Genomic DNA, 24,596 nt, shown 5'->3' on the forward strand with positions numbered 1-24,596 from the left:
TTCTGTCGGAGATAGTGTCCTGGAAAAGTAGGCGAGCGGTGCTTCTCTTCCATCTGGAAAACGGTGACTAAGGACAGCACCGATGCCAAAAGGTGAGGCGTCGCAGGCAAGGACCAGCGGCCTGGATTCACTGTACTGTACCAGCACACTGTCTGAAGAAAGGAGAGCCTTGACCGCGTTGAAGGCCGCCGACTCCCGATGACCCCAGGCCCAAGGCGTCTTAGTGCTAAGGAGTCGGTGAAGAGGCTCAGCCACTGTGGCTTTGTGGGGCAGGAACATGTTATAAAAGTTCAGCAGCCCCAGGAATGCCTGCAACTCCGTTTTGTTCTTTGGGGTGGGGGCCTGCTGGATAGCGCGGATCTTGGATGTGGTTGGATGAAGACCGGAGGCATCGATAAGATAGCCCAGGAACTCTACCTGTGGAACGGCGATCTGGCACTTCTCCCTCTTTACCTTGAGCCCGGCCTCCTGGAACCTGGTCAGCACGGCACGGAGGCGCTCGAACAGCTGCTGGTGTGAGTCTGCAGACACCAAGACGTCATCAAAATATGGTACCACGCCCGGAAGCCCTTGCAGGAGACACTCCATAAGGCTTTGGAAGATGCCAGGAGCCACACTCACCCCGAACTGCAACCGGCGGCAACGGAATGCCCCCCGGTGGGTGACGATCGTCTGGGCTTCAGCAGTGGCATCATCGACTGGCAGTTGTTGATAGGCTTGGGCAAGGTCCAGCTTAGCGAAGACCTTACCCTCACCCAGGGAATGCAGCAGGTGTTGGACAACAGGAACCGGATAAGCGTGCTGCTGAAGTGCCTTGTTGATCGTGCACTTGTAGTCAGCGCAGATTCTCACCGACCCATCTGGCTTGACAGGCGTGACGATGGGGGTTTCCCACTTTGCGTGGTCAACCGGCTCCAAAACTCCTTGGGCGATCAGTTTGTCCAGTTGTTCGTCCACCTTAGCCTTGAGAGCAAAGGGAACCCGGCGTGGCTTTAGCTTGATGGGGGCGACTTGTGGATCAAGGCTAAAGGAGATGGGCGTACCTGTATATTGGCCCAAGGTGCCGTCAAAAACCTCGGCAAAGTCTTTGACCAGACCCTCAGTCTCTGCGTTAGAGATGCAGTTGATGCCGGTGACTTCCAGGCCGAGGGCATCAAACCAGTCTAGCCCTAGGAGGCTTGGCCGCTGACCTTCGACCACCACCAACCGGAGCAGGCCCGAAAAATCCTTGAAGGCGATCCGGAACCGGCCAACGCCTACCACGGGAATGTCGTTTCCCTGGTAGTCTCTCAGGTGTACGCGGTGAGAGTCGAGTTGCCTTTTGGACACTCTGGGTACCAGTCTTTTGATGGTGCTCCATGACACGATGGACAGGGCAGACCCGGTGTCGATCTCCATGTCACATGGAGCTCCTTCAATGAGTACCGTGACGTTCAGCTTGCGTCGCGTAGGCGAGTCGGTTTGGCCAATCGTGGTTCCAGACGGGCAGCGGCAGTTGGTGAGAGCGAAACAACTTTCCTTGGCAGACTGGAGTGAAGACTTGGACTTGCGAGTCGATGAAGGGGGGGTGTCAGGCGGAGCCGATCGGCAGACCTTAGCGATGTGGCCCCTTCTGGAACACTTCCTACAGATGGCGTCTCTGAATCGACACTTGGCACGGGAATGGTTGCCTCCGCAGCCAGCACATTCCGGTTGGCCCTTGGACTTCTGTTGGAACTTCCTGCGCTCCCGCTTTGTCTGGTGCACGTCATCGTCTTCACTGGAGGATGCCTCCTCACTGCTGGCCTCTTCATGATGCACCGGAACTGGCTCCCTAGCAAGACGCGGGCTGCTGGACTTGCGGATCTCCTGGGCAGCTTCTGAGGCCACAGCCTCCTCAATGGCTTTCTGTAGCGTGAGGTCTGGCTTGGCTAGGAGGCGCCGTTGCAGATGGATGTCCCGGACCCCGCAGACGATTCGATCCATCAGGGCATCGTCTAAGTCTCGGAACTCACAGTGCATTGCAGCCTGTCGCAGGGCGGTGGTGTAGTTGTTGATTGACTCCCCCTCTGCCTGGTTCCGGTGGTAGAACGCATGGCGGGCAGCAATCTTGGACGGCTTTGGTGCGTAGTGGTTGCGGAGCTTCTCTTGGATCGTGTCCCATGGTGTTGCCTGGACTGCTTCAGGCGCAACCAACGCTCGGGCCGTCTCAAACACCTCAGGCCCACAGAGGCTGAGGAATAGGCCCCGCTTCCGATCCTTTGATACTGCTGTCAGCTCGTTGGCTTGGAGGTAGCAGTCGAACCGAGCGAGGTAGGAGTCCCATGATTCAGAGGCTGGCGCAAACGGCGGTAGAGGCACAAGTGAAGCCATGATTCCGGTGCCGGCGTGAAGGGCGATGGATGGAACACAGTGCTCTAGCCAGAACAGTCAGCTCTGAATTGGTTCTGCCCAGTGATTTCGCTCAGTGATTTCGCTCTGTGATTCAGCTCAGTGATTCAGCTCAGTTCAGAGGCTGGCCGCATCTGGCTGTGCTCTGATGTCCATCAATCCCATCCTCGTCGCCAGTGTTGAGTCGTGGGTTGACATAGCAGCCGGCACAGCGATTTCTTCAAGTAGCTCTTTATTATGGTAAGCTGGAATAGAACTAACTGCGAACAGCTCAGCCGGCCTGTATTTATAGGCAGCCGGCTGTCAACATTGTAACCACAACAGCCCAGAGTTCCCGCCTAAAATAACTGCCGCGGACCTGAGTGAAAACTATCTACAGACCTGAGTGAAAACTATATACAGTATCCCCCTGTTGGCCCAGGGTGAAACTACACTACATAACACCAACTGAACGACTGGGGAGGGGGTTTCTTGCAACACCTTGCGCCCTCGCTGTCCACGCGCTAAATAATGAGCTTCACAAGCCTTTGCGGGTGCGCGTGAAAAACCTACAAAATCCCCCCCCTACCCAAATTCAGGACAATGGCACTCTGCTCGTGCTCCCCACCCCAAATTTAGGAGAACGGCACTCTGCACATGCTTGGTGCTGCTGCTCTCGGAAGACAGGGCTGCCTGAATCTAACAGCAGCAGCAATCCCAACTCGCTATTTTCATTGTAAACGGTATTTTTTTCATTATTAAAAACAACTGTTATAAAAATAACAATTATTAATCACTACACATAATCAAATGAGCGGGTGTATTAAATTTCATGGTAATAAACATCCCGCCTCCGGTCCCTCCAGTTGCCATGACAACGGTCCTCGGCGGCCTCTACACACTCACACCGGCCTAGAGCTTGCCGCTCTAGCCTCTCGCTTCCCCCTGCGACCTCTATGGTTCTTCAATCTCCCGTTGCCTTTCCATAGAAATCAGGGAACGTCCGCGTTCCGGTTCCCCTCTATCCCTCTCCTCCATTCTCTATGCGCCGCGCTCCTCCCGCGGGCCGCTCTGGCCCCGTCGTCTCGCTGCGCCTCATCGGTCCCGGGCTCAGCCTCTCTATGGGCCGCGGGGGCAGCGGAGTCGGCGGCAGGTGGGTCTTCGCGTGGGGGGGGGGGGAGGTGGGTCTACTCATTTCCCGCATTCCCCCCTCATTGCACGCCTCCGCATGCCCCCCCTTTGTAGGCCCCCCTAATAGCCCCCCCCTTGACCCTCACCTTCCTCCTCCAGAGAGTCCCCTGGCTGCAAAGTCACCCGTTTGCAGGATTTATCCCTTTCCCGGCCCCCACATTCGCCCCACTCAGTTTTGTTATTGTTATTATTAATTATGTATACCGCCCTGAGATTTACTGGTGAAGGGTGACAGTATAGAAATACAAGATAAAATAACCACGAAATTCACAATAAAAGGAAGGACAAAACAAAAACAATAAGCCCTCTCCTCTCCCACAAACACACGTCGCCTCCTGGACTCTCCTCATGAACCTCCCTTTCAATATATATACACACAGTGTAGGCGCATTTATGTTGCATGCTGCAGCCCCTTTGGGCATCTCTAAGGTATGATTCTCACAACCCCAAAGACTTAGCAGGGACACCCCCCCCCACACACACTTTAGGGTCTCCTCCTTTTCAAGGACCTGTAACTCCAGAAGTAATGCTTAAAAGGAAAAAGGGGGGGAAATCCTGCTCTGGACCTAAGTTTCCTCCTAGGAAACTTGTTTTGATTCCCCAGCTGGGACCAGTTCCAGGGAATTTCTTCCCTTCTGTGTATGGGTTTCTCTTCCTTTTCCCATAAAGCCTTTTTTTGGGGTGGGTGGGGGATACTAAACACACATGTGACATGTATACAGTGCTTTTTTCTAAAAAAAATAATGTTTAGGGGTACTGTCATTTTGACGCAAGAAAATCACCATTTTATAATTCAAATCGGGAAAATATACACAGTAAATGGACAGAAGTACAAAGAGTCACAAATTTTTAGGGGTTTACGTCCCCCTGCGTCGTCCCCCCAGAAAAACAGCACTGCATGTACACACCCGGTTTGCTTTACGGGGAGTGGGTTTGTTATTGGTGTAAGACAGCCTTCGCCAAGCCGGTGCCCTCCGTGGGAGTTGTCCGAAACATCTGGAGGGTACCTGCTTGGCAATGGCTTCTTTATGGTCTGAAATTTAAGCTGCTTGTGAGAAAGGATTGGAAAGCCCTGACTGCAGTTTGGAGGCACAGTCCCCTTTACACCACATCTTTCTTTATTCTGTCTACATCCTGTCCTGTCCTATACCTATTACATGTACTCGAATTCAGCATTTGTAACAAGTTGTGGATCTGAGCCCTGTCTACGTTCCGGGAATGGGAAGTTTGTCAAAAGTTACCTTTCGCTGACTTGGTGCCTTCCAGATGCTGGAGCTGGGGCTGATGGGAGTTGTAGTCCAAAAAACATCTGGAGAGAAATGGGTTGGTGAAGGCTGTTCTATTGTGCTAAACAACTCCTTGCCTTTCTCCTTGTGCCCCAAAATCTCTCTGGGCCATCTTGGCTGTTCCACTGCCCTCAAAAGCTTTGGTGGGATGGCGGTTCGGGAGAGGGCGTTTTCTCCAGCAGCCCCTAAGTTGTGGAACTCCCCACAGAGATGCACCTGACACCCAGTCAGATGGGCAGGGTATAAATAATACAATTATATTTATTGTTATTATTATTTTGGCACTCGAGATGTATGTTTTTAGGATACACCTAATTTTTTGTGATTTTAAGTTGCAACGGGCAGTGCGGATGATGGCGATGATGAAAATAAACAGTATACTCTGCCTGACCTCCGAAGTTCTTCTCTGCTCTTTCAGGCTGGATTATGGCATTCCCTTCACCTTTTGGACTGTGCTGAGCAGCCTCCGAATTGTGGGGAGATCCAAACCCCATCATGGACTCCTTATTGGACGGCTGCCTGAGGTTGCTGGTAACGCTGCTTTTAGCCCTGTGTGGGATCCGCTGGGCCAGCGGTGGCGACTGTAAGGGGCACCGCCAGGTCCTGCGCAGTGCGTCAGGCTATGTGACGGACGGGCCGGGCAACTATTCTGTCAACGGCAACTGCGAGTGGCTAGTGGAAGGTAGGAATTTGGGGAGGCTTCTTTATTTATTATTGGAAGTATATAAATCTACCTCCTTTATCCGAAAGTCCTATGGTGGCTGTCTGCAACAACCTGAACTAAAAATAAAAAGTAGGATAGAACAGAGACTTTAATTACAAACAAAACCAGCAACCAAAGTCCTGGACCCTGAGATCATCTTCTGAGGCCCCTTCCTCGAGTGCCTCCTCCACAAGAGCCTGGAGGGTGGCAACATGAGAACAGGGACTTTTCTGCAGTGGCTCCCCGTTTGTGGAATGCTCTCCCCAGGGAGGTTTGCCTGGTGCCTTCATTGAACACCATTAGGCACCAGGCAAAAACATTCAACTAGGCCTTTAGCTGATTAATATTCTATAGCCTTTTAAATGTGTCTGTGGGAAGATGGGGTTTTTATTTTGCTGTTTTGCTTTACTTACAGTGGTACCTCTGGATGCGAACGGGATCCGTTCCGGAGCCCCGTTCACATCCTGAAGTGAACGCAACCCGCGTGTGCGCAGGTCGCAATTCGCTGCTTCCACGCATGCGCGTGATGTCATTTTGAGAGTCTGCACATGCGCGAGCGGCGAAACCCAGAAGTAACATGTTTCATTACTTCCGGGTCGCCACGGAGCGTAACCTGAAAACGCTCAACCTGAAGCATATTTAACCCGAGGTATGACTGTATTTACTTGTTTTTATCTTGCATTTTATTCAGTGAACTTCCTTGAGATTTTACGATGAAGGGTGGTATATAAATCTAATAACTAAATAAAGATAATAATAAAAAAACGTTTCCCCCACCCATTTGTTTCTACCTTTAAATATAAATCAGCCGTTTAATGATACATTTGAGAAGTCCTGCCAAATATATCAGTCGTGTGATCTGAAGAAGGGTGATGGTGGGCTTCTGTGCCTCCCAGCAGTTACATGGTGCACAGAAATCTTGCAAGTGCCCAGTTTTCCTTCTGCAGAAATGGGAATGGCCCCTTCTTGAATGCCTGCCTATCACACAGCTGTTGGCGGCTCAGAACCTTGTTCCCATAGAGGTGAAAGAGGAAGTGAGAAAGAGCGCCCTTCCTCAAACTTCCTCCTTCAGTTCTGTGCACTTTTCACAGGACAAAAGGTGACCCCACTCAGTGCCTCTTGGACCAAGGGGTCTAAGAAGCTTAGTGGGCTCTAAGGGAAGACCCTCCAGGGCTCATGGGAACCATGTTGGTACCCCCTGCCTTGCAGGAGTCAGGAAATGATGAAAGCCCATTCTTGCTCCTGTGCCTGGTATTCTAACCCTCCCGCCCCACTTTTCCACCCTGTTCAGCTCCCAGCAGCAGCTACCGCATCCTCTTGACGTTCATGTTCATGGACACTGAGTGCACCTATGACTACCTGTTCATCTACGATGGAGATTCTCCCAGCAGCCCTTTGCTGGCCAGCCTCAGCGGCAGCACCCTGCCCCCCACCATCGAGGCCACCTCTGGCAAGGTACTGACCCCGGAGGTTGGATGGGCTCAAGTTGCAACCAATAGACATAGGCCTGGACCCATGGGCATGGAAGGGCTCCGTGGCCTGGAGGTTTTGCTCTGGGGTTCGGGAGGTGGCCATTCATGAGTTTTTGTTGAGATGAGGTTGGAGATTGCCGCATCCTGGGGAGAGGAGCGGAGACTCTGAGGGGCACACGGGGCACGTAGCTGTGGTCTCTTAAGGGACACGCGAGTCGTGTAATTGTGATCTTGGGTTACATGTGGGGCATGTAGCTGCGATCTTGGCACCATCCCACCCTCTTAACTCCTTGGCAGATGCTGCTGCACCTGTTCAGTGACGCCAACTACAACCTCCTGGGCTTCAATGCCACCTACACGGTCTCGCTGTGCCCAATGGGCTGCTCGGGACACGGGATCTGCAACAACGACGGGCACTGCACATGCTTCCAAGGTTGGGGCGGCGAAGGCTGCTCCATGCCTGACTGCGTCACCTACTGCCAGAGCCATGGCAGCTGCAGCCAGGTAAGACTTGCGACTTTCCGGATCTCACCGTGCTTGCCCCATAAAGAGCATTTGTAGCAGCCGTGTGTGTGTGTGTGTGTGCTGGGGGGTGATCACCCCAAACTTCTTGCCCTAGACACAGCTTTCTCCTGTCTTTCTCCTGTAGCCCCCATCTTGCATTTCTCGAGTGGGGGCACGCTTTTTGCAAAATGAAAAAAACGGAGAGACAATCCGAATTCAGTTCCAGGAACAACTGAGTTCTGCACAGCTCTCTGTTCTGGACTGTCTCGCCAGAGTGGTGCATGCTCTGGTTATCTCCCACTTGGACTTCAATGCGCTCTGCGTGGGGCTACCTTTGAAGGTGACCCGGAAACTACAACTACTCCAGGATGCGGCAGCTAGACTGGTGACTGAGAGTAGCTGCCGAGACCATATAACACCAGTCCTGAAAGACCTACATTGGCTCCCAGTATGTTTCCGAGCACAATTCAAAGTGTTGGTGTTGACCTTTAAAGCCCTAAACGGCCTTGGTCCTGTATACCTGAAGGAGTGTCTCCACCTCCATTGTTCAGCCCAGACACTGAGGTCCAGCTCCAAGGGCCTTCTGGTGGTTCCCTCACTGTGAAAAGCGAAGTTACAGGGAACCAGGCAGAGGGCCTTCTCGGCAGTGGCGCCCACCCTGTGGAATGCCCTCCTACCAGGTGTTAAAAAACAACTATCTGACTTTTAGAAGACATCTGAATGCAGACTTGTTTAGGGAAGCTTTTAATATTTGATGTTTTATTGTATTTTAATATTTTGCTGGAAGCCGCCCAGAGTGGCTGAGGAAACCCAGCCAGATGGGCGGGGTAATAATAATAATAATAATAATAATAATAATAATAATAATAATAATAATAAAACATTGCCTAATCTCTGCTACTTTGTGTAATCTTATTCTGCAGTGTTTGTTATTTTGCCTCATTTTTTCCCCTGGTTTTTGCTTCTCTTGGGGAACTCTTTGCAAGCACCAGATCTTGGCCTGCTCTGTGTCTCTAACCTTGGAAATCTCATTCGGACGTCTCTCGGATACAGTGGTGCCCCGCAAGACGAATGCCTCGCAAGATGGAAAACTCGCTAGACGAAAGAGTTTTCCGTTTTGGAGGTGCTTCGCAAAACAAATTTCCTATGGGCTTGCTTCGCAAGACGACAATGTCTTGCGAGTTCCTGCTGGTTTTTTTTCCTTCCCCCCCTTTTCTAAGCCGCTTAGCCGCTTATCAGCTGATCCGATCAGCAGATAAGCCGCTAATAGCGCTAATCCGCTAATCCGTCAATGGGCTTGCTTCACAAGACGAAAAAACCGCTAGACGAAGAGAATCACAGAACGGATTCTTTTCGTCTTGCGAGGCACCACTGTACCTGCAGTTTTGCTTCCAAGCCTAGACTCCTAGGCACAAGGGCTACCTTTCCCCCTTGAGATGAGTTTCTCCTCCCTGCCTGCGGGCCAGTGGCGCTTTGCAGGGAGCCTTAGGTTTTGCTGTCCTGACAGGGTGTACTGCTTCTCCACAGGGCTCAGATCATTGCCGGTGCGAACCGGGCTTTGTGGGCCGGGCCTGTGACTTAGCCCTGAGCGAGAACCAAGGAGCCGGCAAGTGGTACAACGTCAGCGCCCGGGATCCTAGTTTCCGGCCCCGCACGGCAGCGGCTGGTGCCTTCTTGCCCTCCACTGGAGGACTGTACATCTTTGGAGGTCAGAAATTAATCCAGTTATCCACTCCTGTGGGGTGGAAGGAAGGGAGCCGCTGTGGGCATTTGGGGTCTGCAGTCCTGGGGTGCTTCCTTTCCCTCCTGCAGTCCCAAGGGGCACTTCCTTCCTGTTCTGTAGCCCCATGGCTTTCCTTCTTCCTCTCCAGGTTTGGATCTGAACACGGCCCTGGGGGACCTTGTCTTCTATAACTTCACCACCAACATCTGGCATCGGCGGGTGCTCAGCCCCTCTCCGGTAAGCTTCTTCTTTCCTTTGTCGCCCAGCAGCGATTTAGGCGGCACTTTAAAATTCTGTTTATTTAGAAAATATATAAACCACTTGGTCAGGGGGAAAATATCAAGCAGTGTATAAATGAAATGATAACTAAAACATGACTAAAACCCATAAACCAATTAGAAACAAGTGCAGTATAGTGGAACCTCGTGTTACGTACCACCCCCCTTATGGATGCTTCGGGTAACGTGCTCTGCTTAGCCAGGAGTAGATGCCCCTAGTTGTGACTTGCCCCAGGATGTGAGAGGAAGTCGTGTGCCAGTGGCACGGCAGCAGCGGGAGGCTCCATTAGTGAAAGCGTGCTTCATGTTAAGAATGGTTTTGGCTTAAGAACGGACCTCCGGAACGAATTAAGTTCGTAACCAGAGGTACCACTATATATATAAAATTGGCATCATTCTTTTTAAAATATGAAGTTTTTTTTAAAAAAAACACACATTAAAAATAAGTATAGATTAAAAAAATCTAAACAAGGCCCTTTAGGGCCCATGAACCTGAGATGTTTATAGCATCCTCATAAAAATGTAGTGTGTGATTGCATCATCATTAATGTGTGTCTGCACACATCCGACTTGGTGGAATGCTCTGTCCCATGAGACCAGGGCCCTGCAGGATTTAACTTCCTTCTGCAGGGCCTGTAAGACAGAGCTATTCTGCCTGCCTTTCAATTTGAACTTAGCCCGATCTTTTATTTCCCTTCCTTCCTTTCCTCCCCCTCCCCTTTTTATGAAGATTACCCACTCTGGGATCCCACAGCTAACTCTCACCTGGTCTCCTCGCTGGCCCAAAGAGGACTAATTTAGACAGCTAGCCCTGGCGATCATCTAATTTTTATTGGATGGATTTCCCCCCTAAATTGATTTTTGAATTCTGAATTTATTGTTATTCACGTTTTATACTGTATTTTATGTAGTTTTTTGTTGCATCAGTTAAGTGTTTTAAATTTGTTGTTAGCCGCCCTGAGCCCGGTAAGGGCAGGGTATAAATAGAAATGTATTATTATTATTATCTCAGAGCCAGGAGGCTGCCCCTTGAGCCTTTCATTGCAGCTGCTTCGTGTGTGAAATGGCCCTGGGGGGAAATCTGCCCCACTGTGCCTTGATCCCATACCTCCCACTTGTCTAACTCCTTTGTCCTCCCCCTTTTACAGTCGGCCCGCCACTCCCACGTTGCCGTGGCATGGGAGGGATTCCTGGTCCTCTTTGGGGGCGAGCTGGCCAGCGGCTTTCTTACAAACGACGTCTGGATGTACCTGCCCTGGGAAGGCCGTTGGCAGGAGCTGGTGCCCCTCAACACCACCTGGTTTCCTCCACCTCCTGGGCTGGCCGGCCACGCCTCTGCCGTGGTGAATGAATGGCTTTACATATTTGGAGGTGAGAGCAAGAATCACAGAATCTTAGTCCAACCCCCCTGCAATGCAAAAATCCCAGCTAAAGCATCCATAGTCATCCAACCTCTGCCTAAAAGCCTCCAATAACCTGAAGGGCAGCGACTTGAATGGGATGTGAAAAAGTAGAGTACTGGAATACTTTGCTTCACCCACTACTACTACTACTACTACTAATAATAATAATAATAGGATTCCTTAGCTGCCTGTCACCATAAATTTCCAGGTGGGTGGCAACAGTATAAAAACACAGGATTAAAATCAGTCAAAATAATCTAAAACCAGAAGACTAGGGTGGGTCCTGAAAGTATCTATCTGGGTTGTCAGAAACCAGAGGTAAATAAGTGCAGCTTCAACACGTAACAGAAATGGTACAATGGAAGTGCCTGTTATGGCTTGTGGGGAGGGACTTTCATAGTTCAGGGCAGACATAGGCAAACTCCGGCCCTCCAGTTGTCTGGGACTACAATCCCCATCACCCCTGAGCATTGGTCCTGTTAGCTAGGGATGCTGGGAATGGTAGTCCCAAACATCTGGAGGGCTGAAGTTTGCCTGTGACTGGTTATGGGGCTGTTGCAGAGATGGCCCTCTCCTGGGCTGCCACCCCCTGAGCTTCTGAGGGCAGCAAAACTACCAGGAGGGCCCCCTCTGCCAATCTTAACACCCGAGAGGGTATGTAGGAAAGGAGCTGATTGCCCAGATATTCACGTGCTAAGTCATTCAGGGCTCTAACCGCTCAGGTGAACCCCCTGAATTGGACCTGGACACAAACTGGTGACCGGTTCTGCTGTTTTAGAGCAGATTGCTGTGTGAATTCTGTACGGAACCCCAGTCAAGTAACCTGGCTGCTGCGTTTCGGACCTGTGGATGTTTCTGAGATGTCTTCAAGGGTAGCCCCATGCGGCGCACATTGCAGCAGTCCAGCCCAGCAGTCACATGAGCGTGGAGCATGGTTGCCGAGTCACTTCTTTCCAAAAGGGGGCTTTAGCCGGTGAACCAGCCAGAGCTGGAAATAGGCGCTCTTAGCCCTGCTAACTTGTTTCCCTTCCTTTACGCAGGCCGCACCTCGGTGGATGTCTTTTCCTCCCAGATGTACCGCTTCCATCTGAGGATGTGGCGCTGGGAGTTGGTGGTGCCCTCGGGGGGCAAGGCTCCCGCAGCCGCAGGCCACTCCATGGTGTTCCACGCAGCCTCCCGCACTCTCCTGGTTTACGGCGGGCACCGACCCTCAACTGCTCGGTAAAGAGAAAACTGGGAGTACTGTGGGCATACACACCAGGGGCTGCCACCCCTGCTCACTCCACCAACCAACCCTACCTATCTGCCCTACAACTGGCCAAACCCTCCTCCCTTTACACCTCACCCACCCCTGCACACTCCTCTGTGAAACGCCCCCCACCCTGCTCCTTTGAACAGCTTCCCTTGGCTGCCTGCTACCCAGTCGTAGCTTTCTATTGGTGGCCATTCAGACTGCAGCGTGACGGCAGCCTTACAATTTTATGTATATAGGAAGATATGTATATAGCAGAAGTAGATCTTTTTGTTGTTCAGAACATCGAGGGAAACTGGTGCAAAAGGCCTTTGGGGGTTTGATTTACAACTTCCTCTGGCCTATTGATGCAGGAAGTCGCCTTGGTTGGTATAGCTGGCATATAGACAAAGGATGGGGAACCTGTGGCTCTACAGGTGGCATTGGACTACGACTCCCATCAGCCCTAGCTGTTGGCCATGCTGGCTGGGGTTGATGGGAGTTGTAGTCCAGTAACCCTGGGAGAGCCATATTTTCCCCATCCCTGATAGAGGCTAAGTTCCCACCTTCTTCTCAGGTTATTGAGTCAATGCTTGCGGGTGCAATTGCTTCCTTTAAAATCTATTTTTATTGCAAATATAACAGGAAGGAAAAAGGAAGAGACCATATCAACTCACGTTAACTATAAGAAAAACCCAGCAATTCTAATTTAAACATATGTGTTAAAATAAACAGTACCTCTGGGCCAAATGAGATTGATGCTGGCGCTGTGGGCAGACTTGAAATGATGGAAACATGAAGGGGGTGATATGAATCATAGGATTTGTAGAGCTGGAATTGTATAGTTGGAATGTCAACTCAAGCATCCATGGCAGATGGCCACCTAACCTCAGCTTAAAAACCTCCCGTGAAGGAGATTCTACAACATTCCAATGGAGTCCGATGCACTGTCAAACAGCTCTTACTGTCAGAAAGATCTTCCTGATGTTTAGTCAAAGTGTCCTTCCTTGTACCTTCAGTCCATTGGTTTGGGTCCTAGCCTCCGGAGCAGGAGAAACCAAGTTTGCTCCATCCTCTGTGTGACAACTCTTTAGATCTTTGAAGGTGCCTATTGTATCTTCTCTCAGCCTCCGGGCTAAAAATACAGATCTCCCTCAACCGTTCCTCATAAGGCTTGGTTTCCAGACCCTTGATCACCTTGGTTGTCCTCCTCTGCACACGTTTCTGCTTGTCACTATCCTCCTTCATTTGTGGTGCCCAGAACTGGACACAGGATTCCATAATAATAATATAATAACAATTTATTATTTATACCCCACCCATCTGGCTGGGTTTCCCCAGCCACTCTGGGCGGCTTCCAACAGAATATTAAAATACAATAACCTATTAAACATTAAAAGCTTCCCTAAACAAGTCTGCCTTCAGATGTCTTCTAAAAGCCTGGTAGTTGTTTTTCTCTTTGACATCTGGTGGGAAGGCGTTCCACAGGGCGGGTGCCACTACCGAGAAGGCCCTCTGCCTGGTTCCCTGTAACTTGGCTTCTCGCAGCGAGGGAACCACCAGAAGGCCCTCGGAGCTGGACCTTAGTGTCTGGGCTGAATGATGGGGGTGAAGACGCTCCTTCAGGTATACTGGACCGAGGCCGTTTAGGGCTTTAAAAGTCAGCACCTACACTTTGAATTGTGCTCGGAAACGTATTGGGAGCCAGTGCAGGTCTTTCAAGACTGTTGTTATGTGGTCTCGGCGGCCGGTCCCAGTCACCAGTCTAGCTGCTGCATTCTGGATTAGTTGTAGTTTCCAGGTCACCTTCAAAGATAGCCCCACAGGTGTGGTCTGACCAAGGCAGGAAGAAAAGCTTACCTGAAACTCTCCTGCCCTCAGCTTCAGCGTGCGTGTGAACACCACCGACCTCTTCCATGTGGACCTGCGCTATTGGAGCACGTTGCGCGCGAAGGACTCGCACCGGGGACCTCGAGAGCGGGCCTTTCACTCTGCCACAGTCATTGGCAACTACATGGTTGTGTATGGTGAGTGTGGCTCTCCAGCCAGAGGGTAGGGGTGCGTGGAGGAATGTGAGAATTGGGGTGGGGGTCAGATCTTTCCTTCCTCTTCCAATACTGGATATTTGGGAATTTGGGGAAGGGCCGTAGCTTGGTGGCATAACATGCCGAAGTTCTCAGGTTCAGTCCCCATCAACATCTCCAGGTAAGGCCGGCAGACAATCCTGTCTGAAATCCTTGAGAGCCGCTGCTGATCTGTGTAGACTCTATTGAGCTAAATGGATTCATGTTCTGACTCAGTATCTTCCTCTGTTCCTAATCATTTTTGGTGCAGATAATACAAACCAGTTTTCCACCATTCCCCAAACCCCTGCCCTCCTCGCATTGACCCTTTTCCTCCGATAGCCTGAGACACAGAAACTTGGCTCCCCAGGCCGTTTTATTTGCATGCCAGGCAAAGTTTCATGTGCTAAATTGCTGCGTATCCAGGTTGGTGCTAAAGGCACAGGAGCAGAGCCAGGAAAAAGAACTGGCGACCCTGTTACCAAGTTTAGTACGGTATTGTTAAATTAACATTGCCAAAGCTTCCATTTCCTGTAAAATTTCTGTTGTCTCAGTAAGGGAAAAGCCTGTATTGAAGGAAGGGAATAAGTACAGTCGTACCTTGGTTTTTGAACAGCTTAGTTCTTGAACACTGTGGCTCCCGAATGCCACAAACCAGGAAGTGAGTTTTGCGGTTTGTGAACTATTTTTGGAAGCTGAATGACCGACGGGGGGTCCGTGGCTTCCAATTTTCTGCATGAGCTTCCTGCAGCCAATCAGAAGCCGCGCTTTGGTTTCCGAACGTTTTTCAAGTCGAACGTACTTCCGGAATGGATTCCATTTGACTTCCAAGGTACGACTGTATTGCCCCCTGTCCCCATATCCCCTATCAGTTGCTATCAGTGGCTACTAGCCATAATGGCTATGTACTGCCTCTGCAATCAGGGAGCAATGCTTTTGAATGCCAGTTCCTGGAAACCACAGGAAGGGAGAGGGCTCTTGGGCACGAATCCTGCTTGCCTGTTTCCCACAGACATCTGGTTGGAGAAGAGGACTAGATGGGCCTTTGGCCTGATCCAGCAGGCTTTCCTTGTGTTCTTAGGCACTGGAAATAGCTGGACATTTTACTGCACCATTGTGTGTGTGTGTGTGTGTGTGTGTGTGTGTGTGTGTGTGTATGTGTGTGTGTGTGTGTGTGTGTATATATATATATATATATATATATATATATATATATATATATATATTATCATCATCATCAAACCTTTTATTGGCATCACATACAAGCATCCATAGCAAATCAATACAGAATTCCTTCCTTCCCAGTGACACAAAGCAGTCTAACATTACATCTCTAGGTTACCAGGGAGATCAGACATTTGCAATGTGTTTCGACGACAAAAAACCAGATAAAGATATTTAGCCATTAACTTGGCGAACTCCTGATTATTCCCCAGTAATAGAAAATGTATGACCTCTAGCTCTGGTTTCCATTTGGGGATGCTGAGTTGATCTAAGAACTGCTGGTGGAGATCACCATAGAGTTTACATTTAAGAACCATATGTGTAAGAGTTTCCACCTGATGGTCTTCACATGGGCAAATTCTTTCTCCATCCACCATTCCCAAGAACCTTCCCCATAGGAGGTTTGAAGGATTTGAATTAAACCTGGCCAGCGAAAATGCCCTTCTTTCTTGAGGATTAAAAATTCAAGATAATTGTGGTTAATTTCATATGCCCAAGAAAGTTGAAAGTTAAGAGGGGAACATGTTTTCTCTGCTGCTGCTGTTAGTTCCTGGCGTTCAATGTCCCACAACCTAGTTTTTATTATAATATATATTTTTGCTTCTCTTCCCCTTCCTATCCAGGGGGGAACGTCCACATCCACTACCACGAGGAGAAATGTTACGAGGACGAAATCTTCTTCTACCACCTGGGCTGCCATCAGTGGGTCTCCAGTCATGATCTGGCGCCTCCACTCTCCCACGGTGAGGGAAGGTTCTGATTCTAGGAAATTGCGCTCGCCCTCTTAGTTTGCTGCAGGGTCGTGATGGTGCCACAGAATTTTTAGTGGTCAACTTCCCTATAGAAAGAGCACTTCTGTATCAAGTACTCTGGGGAGGAGAGAAGTTCCACAGGTCTAGCTTCTCTCATCGCAGCGTTGAAAGGAAAGGGGGCACCTGAGCTTGCTGAGCATCCTTTTGCCACAGAGCTCATGAAGCAGGAGCCCGTATCCCTCTTATATCTCTCCTCGTACTCCAGCTCCCATCAGCCTCATCCAGCCCTGCCAATGGTCGGGACTGATGGGAGTTGTAGTCCAGCAACATCTGAACCAGATCACAGATTGCTCATTCCTCTTGCAAAGGAACAAAAAAAATATTGGTTGTTTTTTTTTTAACGGATAGTGTAATCAGTGAGTTTTGATCTGTCACACCAAAAATCAAGCCAAAGTTAAATTTTGGTCCGCCATCTTGATTCAAAATGGCTCCCAAATATTGATGAAGACCCCCTCCACCCCACCTCAGGAACTCTCATGCTGTGTTTGGTGATGATATCTCAAGAGATGGACGAACTTACGCCAAAAAAAAAGGGGGCAAGGTCATGCCAAAGTCACATTTTGGTCCACCAACTTGTAACCTAGTGACCAGTTGGTGACAAAGACTGCTGCCCCCACCTCAGAACACTCGTGCCAAGTTTGGCAACGATATCTCGAGAGGTGGCTAAACCCACGGGGAACAGATAGACAGACAAACCATTTTCCAAAATGTGTAGTTTTATATGGCACCCTATTTTTCCCGGGTCCCAATTCCAGCGCCTTGTTGTGACACCGCAATAGGCTGCCCTTGACCTGGTCTCTTTCTCCTTCCCTCAGAACACGAGGCCAAGACTCAGGCCCAGGCGCGAGGCCGCTACTCCCATGTGGCCGCAGTCATGAACGGGAACGTGCTGGTTGTGGCTGGCGGCTACAGCGGGGTGCCGCGGGGAGACCTCCTAGCGTACAAGGTGCCCACTTTTGTCTTCCAGGTGCCTTCTCAGATGGTAAGTGACTCTGCCTCCCTTAACCCCTTCCCTTTCCCTGCTTCCAATGGGCTTGCCTGACTGTGGGCCCATCGAAACCTCAGCATCCTAAGAGCTGGCCTGTCCCCTGTGCTCCAGGAGAGGGCCTTCTGGTCTTAACCAGGCCAACCACATACACCCCAGTTAGGGCCTCTCAGATGTAAAATCGTAAAACTGGGAAATTTTACAAATAAATGCATGAGACTTGGGGTTCATTAGAGAATTAGGCTGGTTAACTTGCTCCAGGAAGTAATGTTCTCTCCTGAGGTGTTCATGTATGCAATTCCTTTCTTCCCTCTGTTCTGTGCTTTATACACCTGTTGAAAACCCTTATTTTCCTCCAAGCTTTCTCCAGATGAACTGTTGTTTTAGTTTGCAACTGATAGTCTATGCAATGGAGGAATTCTAATTAGGCTTTGAAATTTTGTTTTATGATTTACGTGTTATGTTCCCCTCCCTCAGTACTCTTATTCACCGCTTAAGATTATTTTATTTTATTTTATTTATTGCTTTATTTATAACCAGCAGGGGTGTCTGGTGATTTGTGGAAACAAACAAACCAAACAAAAAACTGCGCTTTTAAAAAGGACAGCACAGTTTGTGATTTTGGACCCGCTTCCCAAAAATCAGGTGAAGTCACGCCAAAAGTGTTAGTCTGCCATCTTGATTCAAAATGGTGCCTGGTGCCCCAAACACGTACAGAGTCTGCTACCCCCCACCTTGGAAATCCCCATGCCAAGTTTGGGGATGTGCTTATCACTGTCACATTATTCTATTTCAAGCTGTCTGTAACACCTTAAAATGGATACATTAAAAAATAAAGAATGTGTTTTGTTGCAGAGACAGTCTTTGCATTCTGCTGGAGGGCAGGGTGTGGGGGGCAGGAGTTACACACCCTCCCTTTGTGTGGAGCACTTTGTAAGGCAGCTGAGTGCCTTTCTGGATGCAGGACTGACTTGAGGGGTCACTGACCCACACCTTTGCTTCTCCCCCCACGGCCTCAGTACCACTTGGACTACTGCTCCATTTACACCGAAAAAACCACGTGTGCCAAGGACCCAGAATGTGCCTGGTGTATGAGAGGCTGCCAGAGTACCCAGCCCCACAGCACTGTGAGTAACTCTGGGGGTTCAGCGGTTTAGACCACAGCACCACCTGCGTCTCTTGGGCTTGCCGATCGGAAGGTTGGCAGTTCAAATCCCTGTGACGGAGTGAACTCCCGTTGCTCTGTCCTAGCTCCTGCCAACCTAGCAGTTCGAAAGCACGCCAATGCAAGTAGATAAGTAGGTACCGCTCCGGCGGGAAGGTAAACGGCGTTTCCGTGCGCTCTGGTTTCCGGGACGGTGTTCCGTTGCACCAGAAGCGGTTTAGTCCTGCTGGCCACATGACCCGGAAAGCTGTCTGTAGACAAATGCTGGCTCCCTCAGCCTGAAAGCGAGATGAGCATCGCAACCCCATAGTCACCTTTGACTGGACTTAACCGTCCAGGGGTCCTTTACCTTTTTTTACCTTTGGGAGTGTGAGGTGCGTGACGATTGGAGATGAGTAGCTGTGCATGGACAGGAATGGAAATCTCACTGGTTGTCCACTGTGAGATGGTGGGAGTTGTAATTTGACAACATCTGTAGCGCACCATGCTGGCTACTGGAAGTGCAAGCTTTTAGGGCTCATTCATGTTTTCCCCCCTCCTTCCCCTCAGTGCCCCAATACTGGCTGCCTGGGCTTGGCCCGCCTCTTAGTTGACTGCCAGTCCTGCCTGGCTTTCGGCGGCACCAACGCTTCTCTGCCTCGTGCCCCGGGACCCTTTGGCTGGTGTGTGCAGAACGAGACCTGCATGCCTCTCTCAGGTAAGTGAGCCAAGCCGGGCCATTCCTCCTGTTGCCAGAAACCTGCGTTTACGAGGCACACTTCTTAAAGTGACATTACAAATACTGCTCTTGGGGGCTACAGGCTCGCCACAAGCCTGGGAGCAAGTTGACAGGAATGAACACTGTATTCCTCATTGTTGTTTTTAAAGAGATTAAAAATAATGATAAATAATAGAAGTTGTATATCGCCTTTGATTTCAAGAAGGAAAACCAAGGCAGTTGACTGCCTCAGTGAGGGAGAATGGGAAGCAGGGACTCACTTCATCTACTTTGCTGACGGAAACTCCATTAGGCAGGCACCACCTACCTCTGAACAGTTGCAGCTGGGCATTAGAAGAACCTCTGTTTAAGAGCTGGGGCGCTTGAGTTTTATTTTTTCCTCTTCCCTCCATTTCTTTTCCCCTTGTGTGCCTTTCTTTAAAGGACCGTAAGCTTGCAGGCAGGAACCGCCTTCTCTTAATTGAGTGCATGTGAGGCACTTTGAGACTCTTTTTGGCTGAAGAATGGGTTGTAAATGCTCTTAATAATAATATTTAAATACACCCTGAAGCGATTTATTCAAAACGCTGAAACATCTGTAATTGAAATGCATAATAAACAAGCCCATTAAAGCAGCATAGCAGTGAAAATCAAAAATAAAAACAGGAGATTCAGATCAGGAGAATGCTTGTCCAAACAGGTGTGTCGTAAGGAGACGGCGCCTTTCATATTTCAACAGAAACCGTGTGCTGAAGAAATCCACTCTCTGACACTCCTGTTTCCTTTTCCTCCACAGAGCAGGGCAGGTGCCAGGTGGGGAAAATCTCTGGGACCTATGGCTGGTGGGGTCCTCAGCCCTTCTTTGTCACTTCCTTGGCGCAATGTCAGCATGAAAACTTCCTCCCTGGCCTTCACCTCATCACCTACCAGCAGCCACGCAACGATTCCCAGCCTGATAAGGTAATGGCGAGAGTGGTCTTCAGATTTATAAACACAATCAGCTGATTGATTGATTGATCGGTTGCATTTCTTTGCCGCTTTCCAGTCAAATGAATCCCAAAGCAGGTTACAAGCAATAAATAACAAAAAGCATAACATCACAAGTACAGCATAAATCATATAATATAATTAACAAATCGTCTGTAAACCAATTGCAGTCTATAAAACACAATTAACAAACAGGCAATTAAGATATAAGCTAAACATCACAATTACAGCGTAAGTCGTACCACGCGATTAACAAATCAATAAGGCATTTATAATCTGTAAAACGATATTAACAAGATAGCAACTAAAAAGTAAGCTAAATGCTATTAAATTCATACACAACACCCCCCTCCCTCCCTGCAATAACTCATAATATTTGACTCTGCTGTGTTCATTAAAAGACACTCGCATCCATCACATGGGAGGGCCGTGATCTGAATACAGTGCAATTTAATTTAACTCAGCTCCATAATAGGTTATCTGTAATTAAAATGTTCAGAAAAGTAACCTATTCAAAATATGGGGTTTTTTTAATTAAAAAAAATATTACAATACACTTGGGAAGAAAAAAAAAGAAATAAAATAATGTCCAATTTGTTGATTGATTGATTTACACATCTTTCCCCACAATTCTTCAGGAAGTTGGATGCCACAGATATTTTATTTTTCATTTATGACTCTGTTTATATCCCCTCTTTCCTTCAAGGAGATCAAGGTGGCATATATGGTTCACCCCCTCCCCATTTTATCCTCAACACAACCCTGCTAGGTATGTGAGGCTGAGAGGTAACAGCAGGCCCAAGGTTACCCAATGAACATCACGGCTGAGGAAGGAATTGAATCCTGGTCTCCCGGGTCCTAGTCCAATGCTCTTAACCATCATGCTAAGTCTCTTAATTCCATTAAGTCTCTGGCAGATAACATAAAGCTGGGAGCTGGGCAGGGACAGTTCTGGTTCCGCCGTACCTCTCAGCAGCTTTCGATAACATCGACTACAGTAATCCTTCTTGACTGCCTGGTCTGGATGGGGCTCTGGGGTACTGTTTTGCCTTTTCTCTTGCCCTATCTGAAGAGCAAACCCTCTTATTTCTTTCCCCGAAACAGTAATTTAATAACGCCCTAATTTGCCATTCTCCCCAACTTTCTCTGAGTATGCAGTGGCTATTGAACTGATGGCCTGAGTGGTGCCAGGTGGGCGATGCCACCCAGCTCTGGACAATGGAGAGAAGCGGCAGGGAGACCAGCCGTCTCAAGGTGGTCTTGCACTGCCCTGGACTCTGCAAGAGATCAGCCTGTGACAACTGTCTCTCTGCCTAGGTCTCCATCGTCCGCAGCACCACGATCACCCTCAACCCCAGCACGGAGATGGACGTCTCCCTGGTCTACAAGGGCTTCATTCACCCGCTGGTCAGCAGCTCTGGACCTGCCGAAGACATCTCAATCTGGGCACGCATCCAGCGCCTCTTTGTGATTGCCAAGCTGGCCCGGGCCCCGGGCGCGTCTGAGCTGGTAAGGGTACAACAGTCCGGGGGCAGAACTCGGGTTTGAAGCATACGACAGGGAGATAAGGTGCCGCAGGGTATGGAATATATATACCTTAATATCAGCAAGACAAAGGAGATGGTGTTGGACTTTCGGAGAAAGAGAGGAGAACTAGCCCTGCTGTACATCAGGGAGGGCTGTGTGGAAAGAGTCTCTTCCTTTAAATTCCTAGGAGTTTATCTCAGTGAAGACCTTACTTGGAAAATCAATATAACCCAGATGGTTAAGAAAGCCCAACAGAGACTCCATCTCCTCAGAGTACAGTGGTACCTCGGGTTAAGTACTTAATTTGTTCCAGAGGTCCGTACTTAGCCTGAAACTGTTCTTAACCTGAAGCACCACTTTAGCTAATGGGGCCTCCTGCTGCCGCCACGCCGCCAGAGCACGATTTCTGTTCTCATCCTGAAGCAAAGTTCTTAACCTGAAGCACTATTTCTGGATTAGCGGAGTCTGTAACCTGAAGCGTATATAACCTGAAGCGTATGTAACCTGAGGTACCACTGTATTGTGAAAGAACGATGTCAATCAACATTTAATGATCTCCTTCTACCGGTCCACAATAGAAAGTGTCCTTTCATACCGCATCACGGTGTGGTACGCTGGTTTGACATCAACTGACAGGAAGTGCCTACAGAGGGTGGTGAATACAGCACAAGATATTATGGGCTGTCCCATGAATCTGCTGGATGACATCGCGGAAGAACGTTGCCTCAGGAGAGTGAGGAAAATTCTCAGGGATGATTCACACCATGGCCGGCACTTTCTTGATCTCCTGCCCTCAGGCAGAAGATATAGAAGCATGATTAGTCACACCAACAGGGTAAAGAACAGCTTCTATCCGTGGGCTGTTAGGCTGCTGAATGAAAAGATAACAACAGGGCAACTGACTTTCGGGTTTGGTGGGTGTGTGTCAGTAAACGAGGGGAATTAAGACTAAGAGAGATGAGTGGGGGTTGCTCATGTAATCTCACTGTATACAAGTTGTACAAGTGACAATAAAGCATTTCAATTCTGGGGGGTTTCGGGGTGGGGGTGGGGCTGTTTGCTTGAAAGGTTCTGGGGCAGCCTTCCTCTTCCCCATCCATCATGGCCAGTGGTCAGAGATCAGAGTTGTACTCCCCACGGGGCCTATGAGAGAGAATGTGGGGGGCCTTAAGAGCTAAGGAAGAGTCTGAACCAGGTGAGAGTAGCCAATGGATCTCAAACCCGTGGTGAGCTAGGGACTTTCCTGGCATGCAGAGACAGACTCTGGTGGATTGAGCAGACGGGACCAAGATTGGGTCCAACAGTCAAGAAGGTGGTTTCTACACCTGCTGTAGAGGGAAGTGAGGGGCAGATGGGGCTTCTCCACCTGGGAAGGTGGCCCATCTAGGAGAAGGCAAACTTTGACCCTAAACCTCTGCTGCCTTGTGGGATATCTTCAGGAGAGATCCCTGCAAAAACCCGGAGTTCAGTCCCTAGGACGGTTGGATAGAGTCTCGTACGCCTCCTTCCGGCAGCTCCTGCCGCCCAGCCGGTGCCAAATGTCTTCCTCTGCTTTCCTTTGGACCACATCAGTGAGTCTGAGAGGGGGGTCTCATCACCTGGGCAGCCCGGGACCCCCACACTGCCCAAGCTTGGACTCCCAAGGAGATTACTTTGGCACTGCTAACACAGTGGCTTGACTTCACCCTCAGAAGTGCACTCCATTGTCACCCAGCAAACTTCATGGCCAACAGGGGATGGCCTTAGTACCACACTTTAACCACTGCTACATGATGCCGTTTTAAGTACGGTCATACCTCGGTTCCAGTTACAGATAGGTAGCCGTGTTGGTCTGCCATAGTCAAAATAAAAAAATTCCTTCCAGTAGCACCTTAAAGACCAACTAAGTTAGTTCTTGGTATGAGCTTTCGTGTGTATCTGAAGAAGTGTGCATGCACACGAAAGCTCATACCAAGAACTAACTTGGTTGGTCTTTAAGGTGCTACTGGAAGGAATTTTTTTATTTCATACCTCGGGTTACAGACGTTTCAGGTTGCGTTTTTTCAGGTTGCGGACCGCCGAAACCCGGAAGTACCAGAACGGGTTACTTCCAGGTTTTGGCGGTCGAGCATGCACAGAAGCATTAAATCGCGCTTTGCGCATGTGCAGAAGCGCCGAATCACAACCCGCACGTGCGCAGATGCACCGCTGCAGGTTGTGAACACTGTGGGTTGCAAACGTGCATCCCACACGGATCATGTTTGCAACCCGAGCGTCCACTGTAGTGTTAAAATGGTTCCGATTCATAGCATTTGGTGACCATAATCAAACATAGGCAGCGGCCCAGTCACCAGAAACCCCCTTTTTTAAAAGGAGAGTAATGGGGGGCTGGTGGGGGAGACCAGCTCGCCTACAGGAGACTCTTACACTTAAAGGCAGGCGAGCAAGCAAGCAAGTAAGTAAGTAAGTAAGTGCATCTTTGTAAAGCTTCCCCAACTTCTGACTCGCTTAGAAGGCCACTCTAGGCTGCAGAACATGCTCTTCCTAAGCCTCCAGCCTTCCCTTTCAGGAGGAGGTGGGCCGCTGGGCAGTGCAGCAGGAGAAAGAGAAGCGGCTACTGCAGCGCCCCGGGGCTGAGCGCCTCTTCCCCAGCACCGAGAGGGGCAATAAGTACACCGTCCTGGTCGAAGGCCACCTCAACAACTCTGGCAACGGGCAGACGAGCGAGCTGACCCTCACGTGGGATCGCACAGGAGTGCCCGGGGGCAGCGTGAGTATTTCCCCCTCTCCGTGGGGAGAGGTTCACAGCCTCGCTCGTCTTCAGGGACTTCGAGCGCAGAACCCACTGCTTTCTGGTTCATGTTGCCACGAGCTCAGGCTGCTGCCATTGACAAGGGCTTTTTAGGAATATTCAGGATCCGGGAGGAACAGGAGGAGGGGAGAGGGCTCTGGTGCTTTTGGGCTTCCCATGGGCTTTTTTTTTTAGTGTGGCACTTTGGAACTCCCTGCCAATTGAC

General features: G+C 49.7%; 1 protein-coding gene across 2 annotated transcripts in view; it reads left to right on the forward strand.

Moving 5' to 3' along the window:
* The first annotated feature begins 3,404 nt into the window (after positions 1–3,404).
* The window catches only part of MEGF8 (multiple EGF like domains 8), a 65,206-nt gene continuing 44,014 nt past the window's right edge, over positions 3,405–24,596 (forward strand). For both annotated transcript variants that reach the window (XM_083515705.1, XM_083515706.1), the window contains exons 1-16: positions 3,405–3,502; positions 5,245–5,508; positions 6,821–6,984; positions 7,299–7,505; positions 9,033–9,213; positions 9,377–9,465; positions 10,655–10,877; positions 11,950–12,130; positions 14,022–14,167; positions 16,051–16,170; positions 17,055–17,221; positions 18,244–18,351; positions 18,939–19,086; positions 19,883–20,046; positions 21,391–21,582; positions 24,149–24,349. In XM_083515705.1, the coding sequence (XP_083371831.1) occupies positions 5,322–5,508; positions 6,821–6,984; positions 7,299–7,505; positions 9,033–9,213; positions 9,377–9,465; positions 10,655–10,877; positions 11,950–12,130; positions 14,022–14,167; positions 16,051–16,170; positions 17,055–17,221; positions 18,244–18,351; positions 18,939–19,086; positions 19,883–20,046; positions 21,391–21,582; positions 24,149–24,349 (2,478 nt within the window). In that variant the 5' untranslated portion in view covers positions 3,405–3,502; positions 5,245–5,321. The remainder of the gene's footprint in view (positions 3,503–5,244; positions 5,509–6,820; positions 6,985–7,298; positions 7,506–9,032; positions 9,214–9,376; positions 9,466–10,654; positions 10,878–11,949; positions 12,131–14,021; positions 14,168–16,050; positions 16,171–17,054; positions 17,222–18,243; positions 18,352–18,938; positions 19,087–19,882; positions 20,047–21,390; positions 21,583–24,148; positions 24,350–24,596) is intronic.

Source organism: Podarcis liolepis, assembly GCF_965112155.1.
Source record: "Podarcis liolepis genome assembly, chromosome: 7".
Classification (NCBI taxonomy): Eukaryota; Metazoa; Chordata; class Lepidosauria; order Squamata; family Lacertidae; genus Podarcis; species Podarcis liolepis.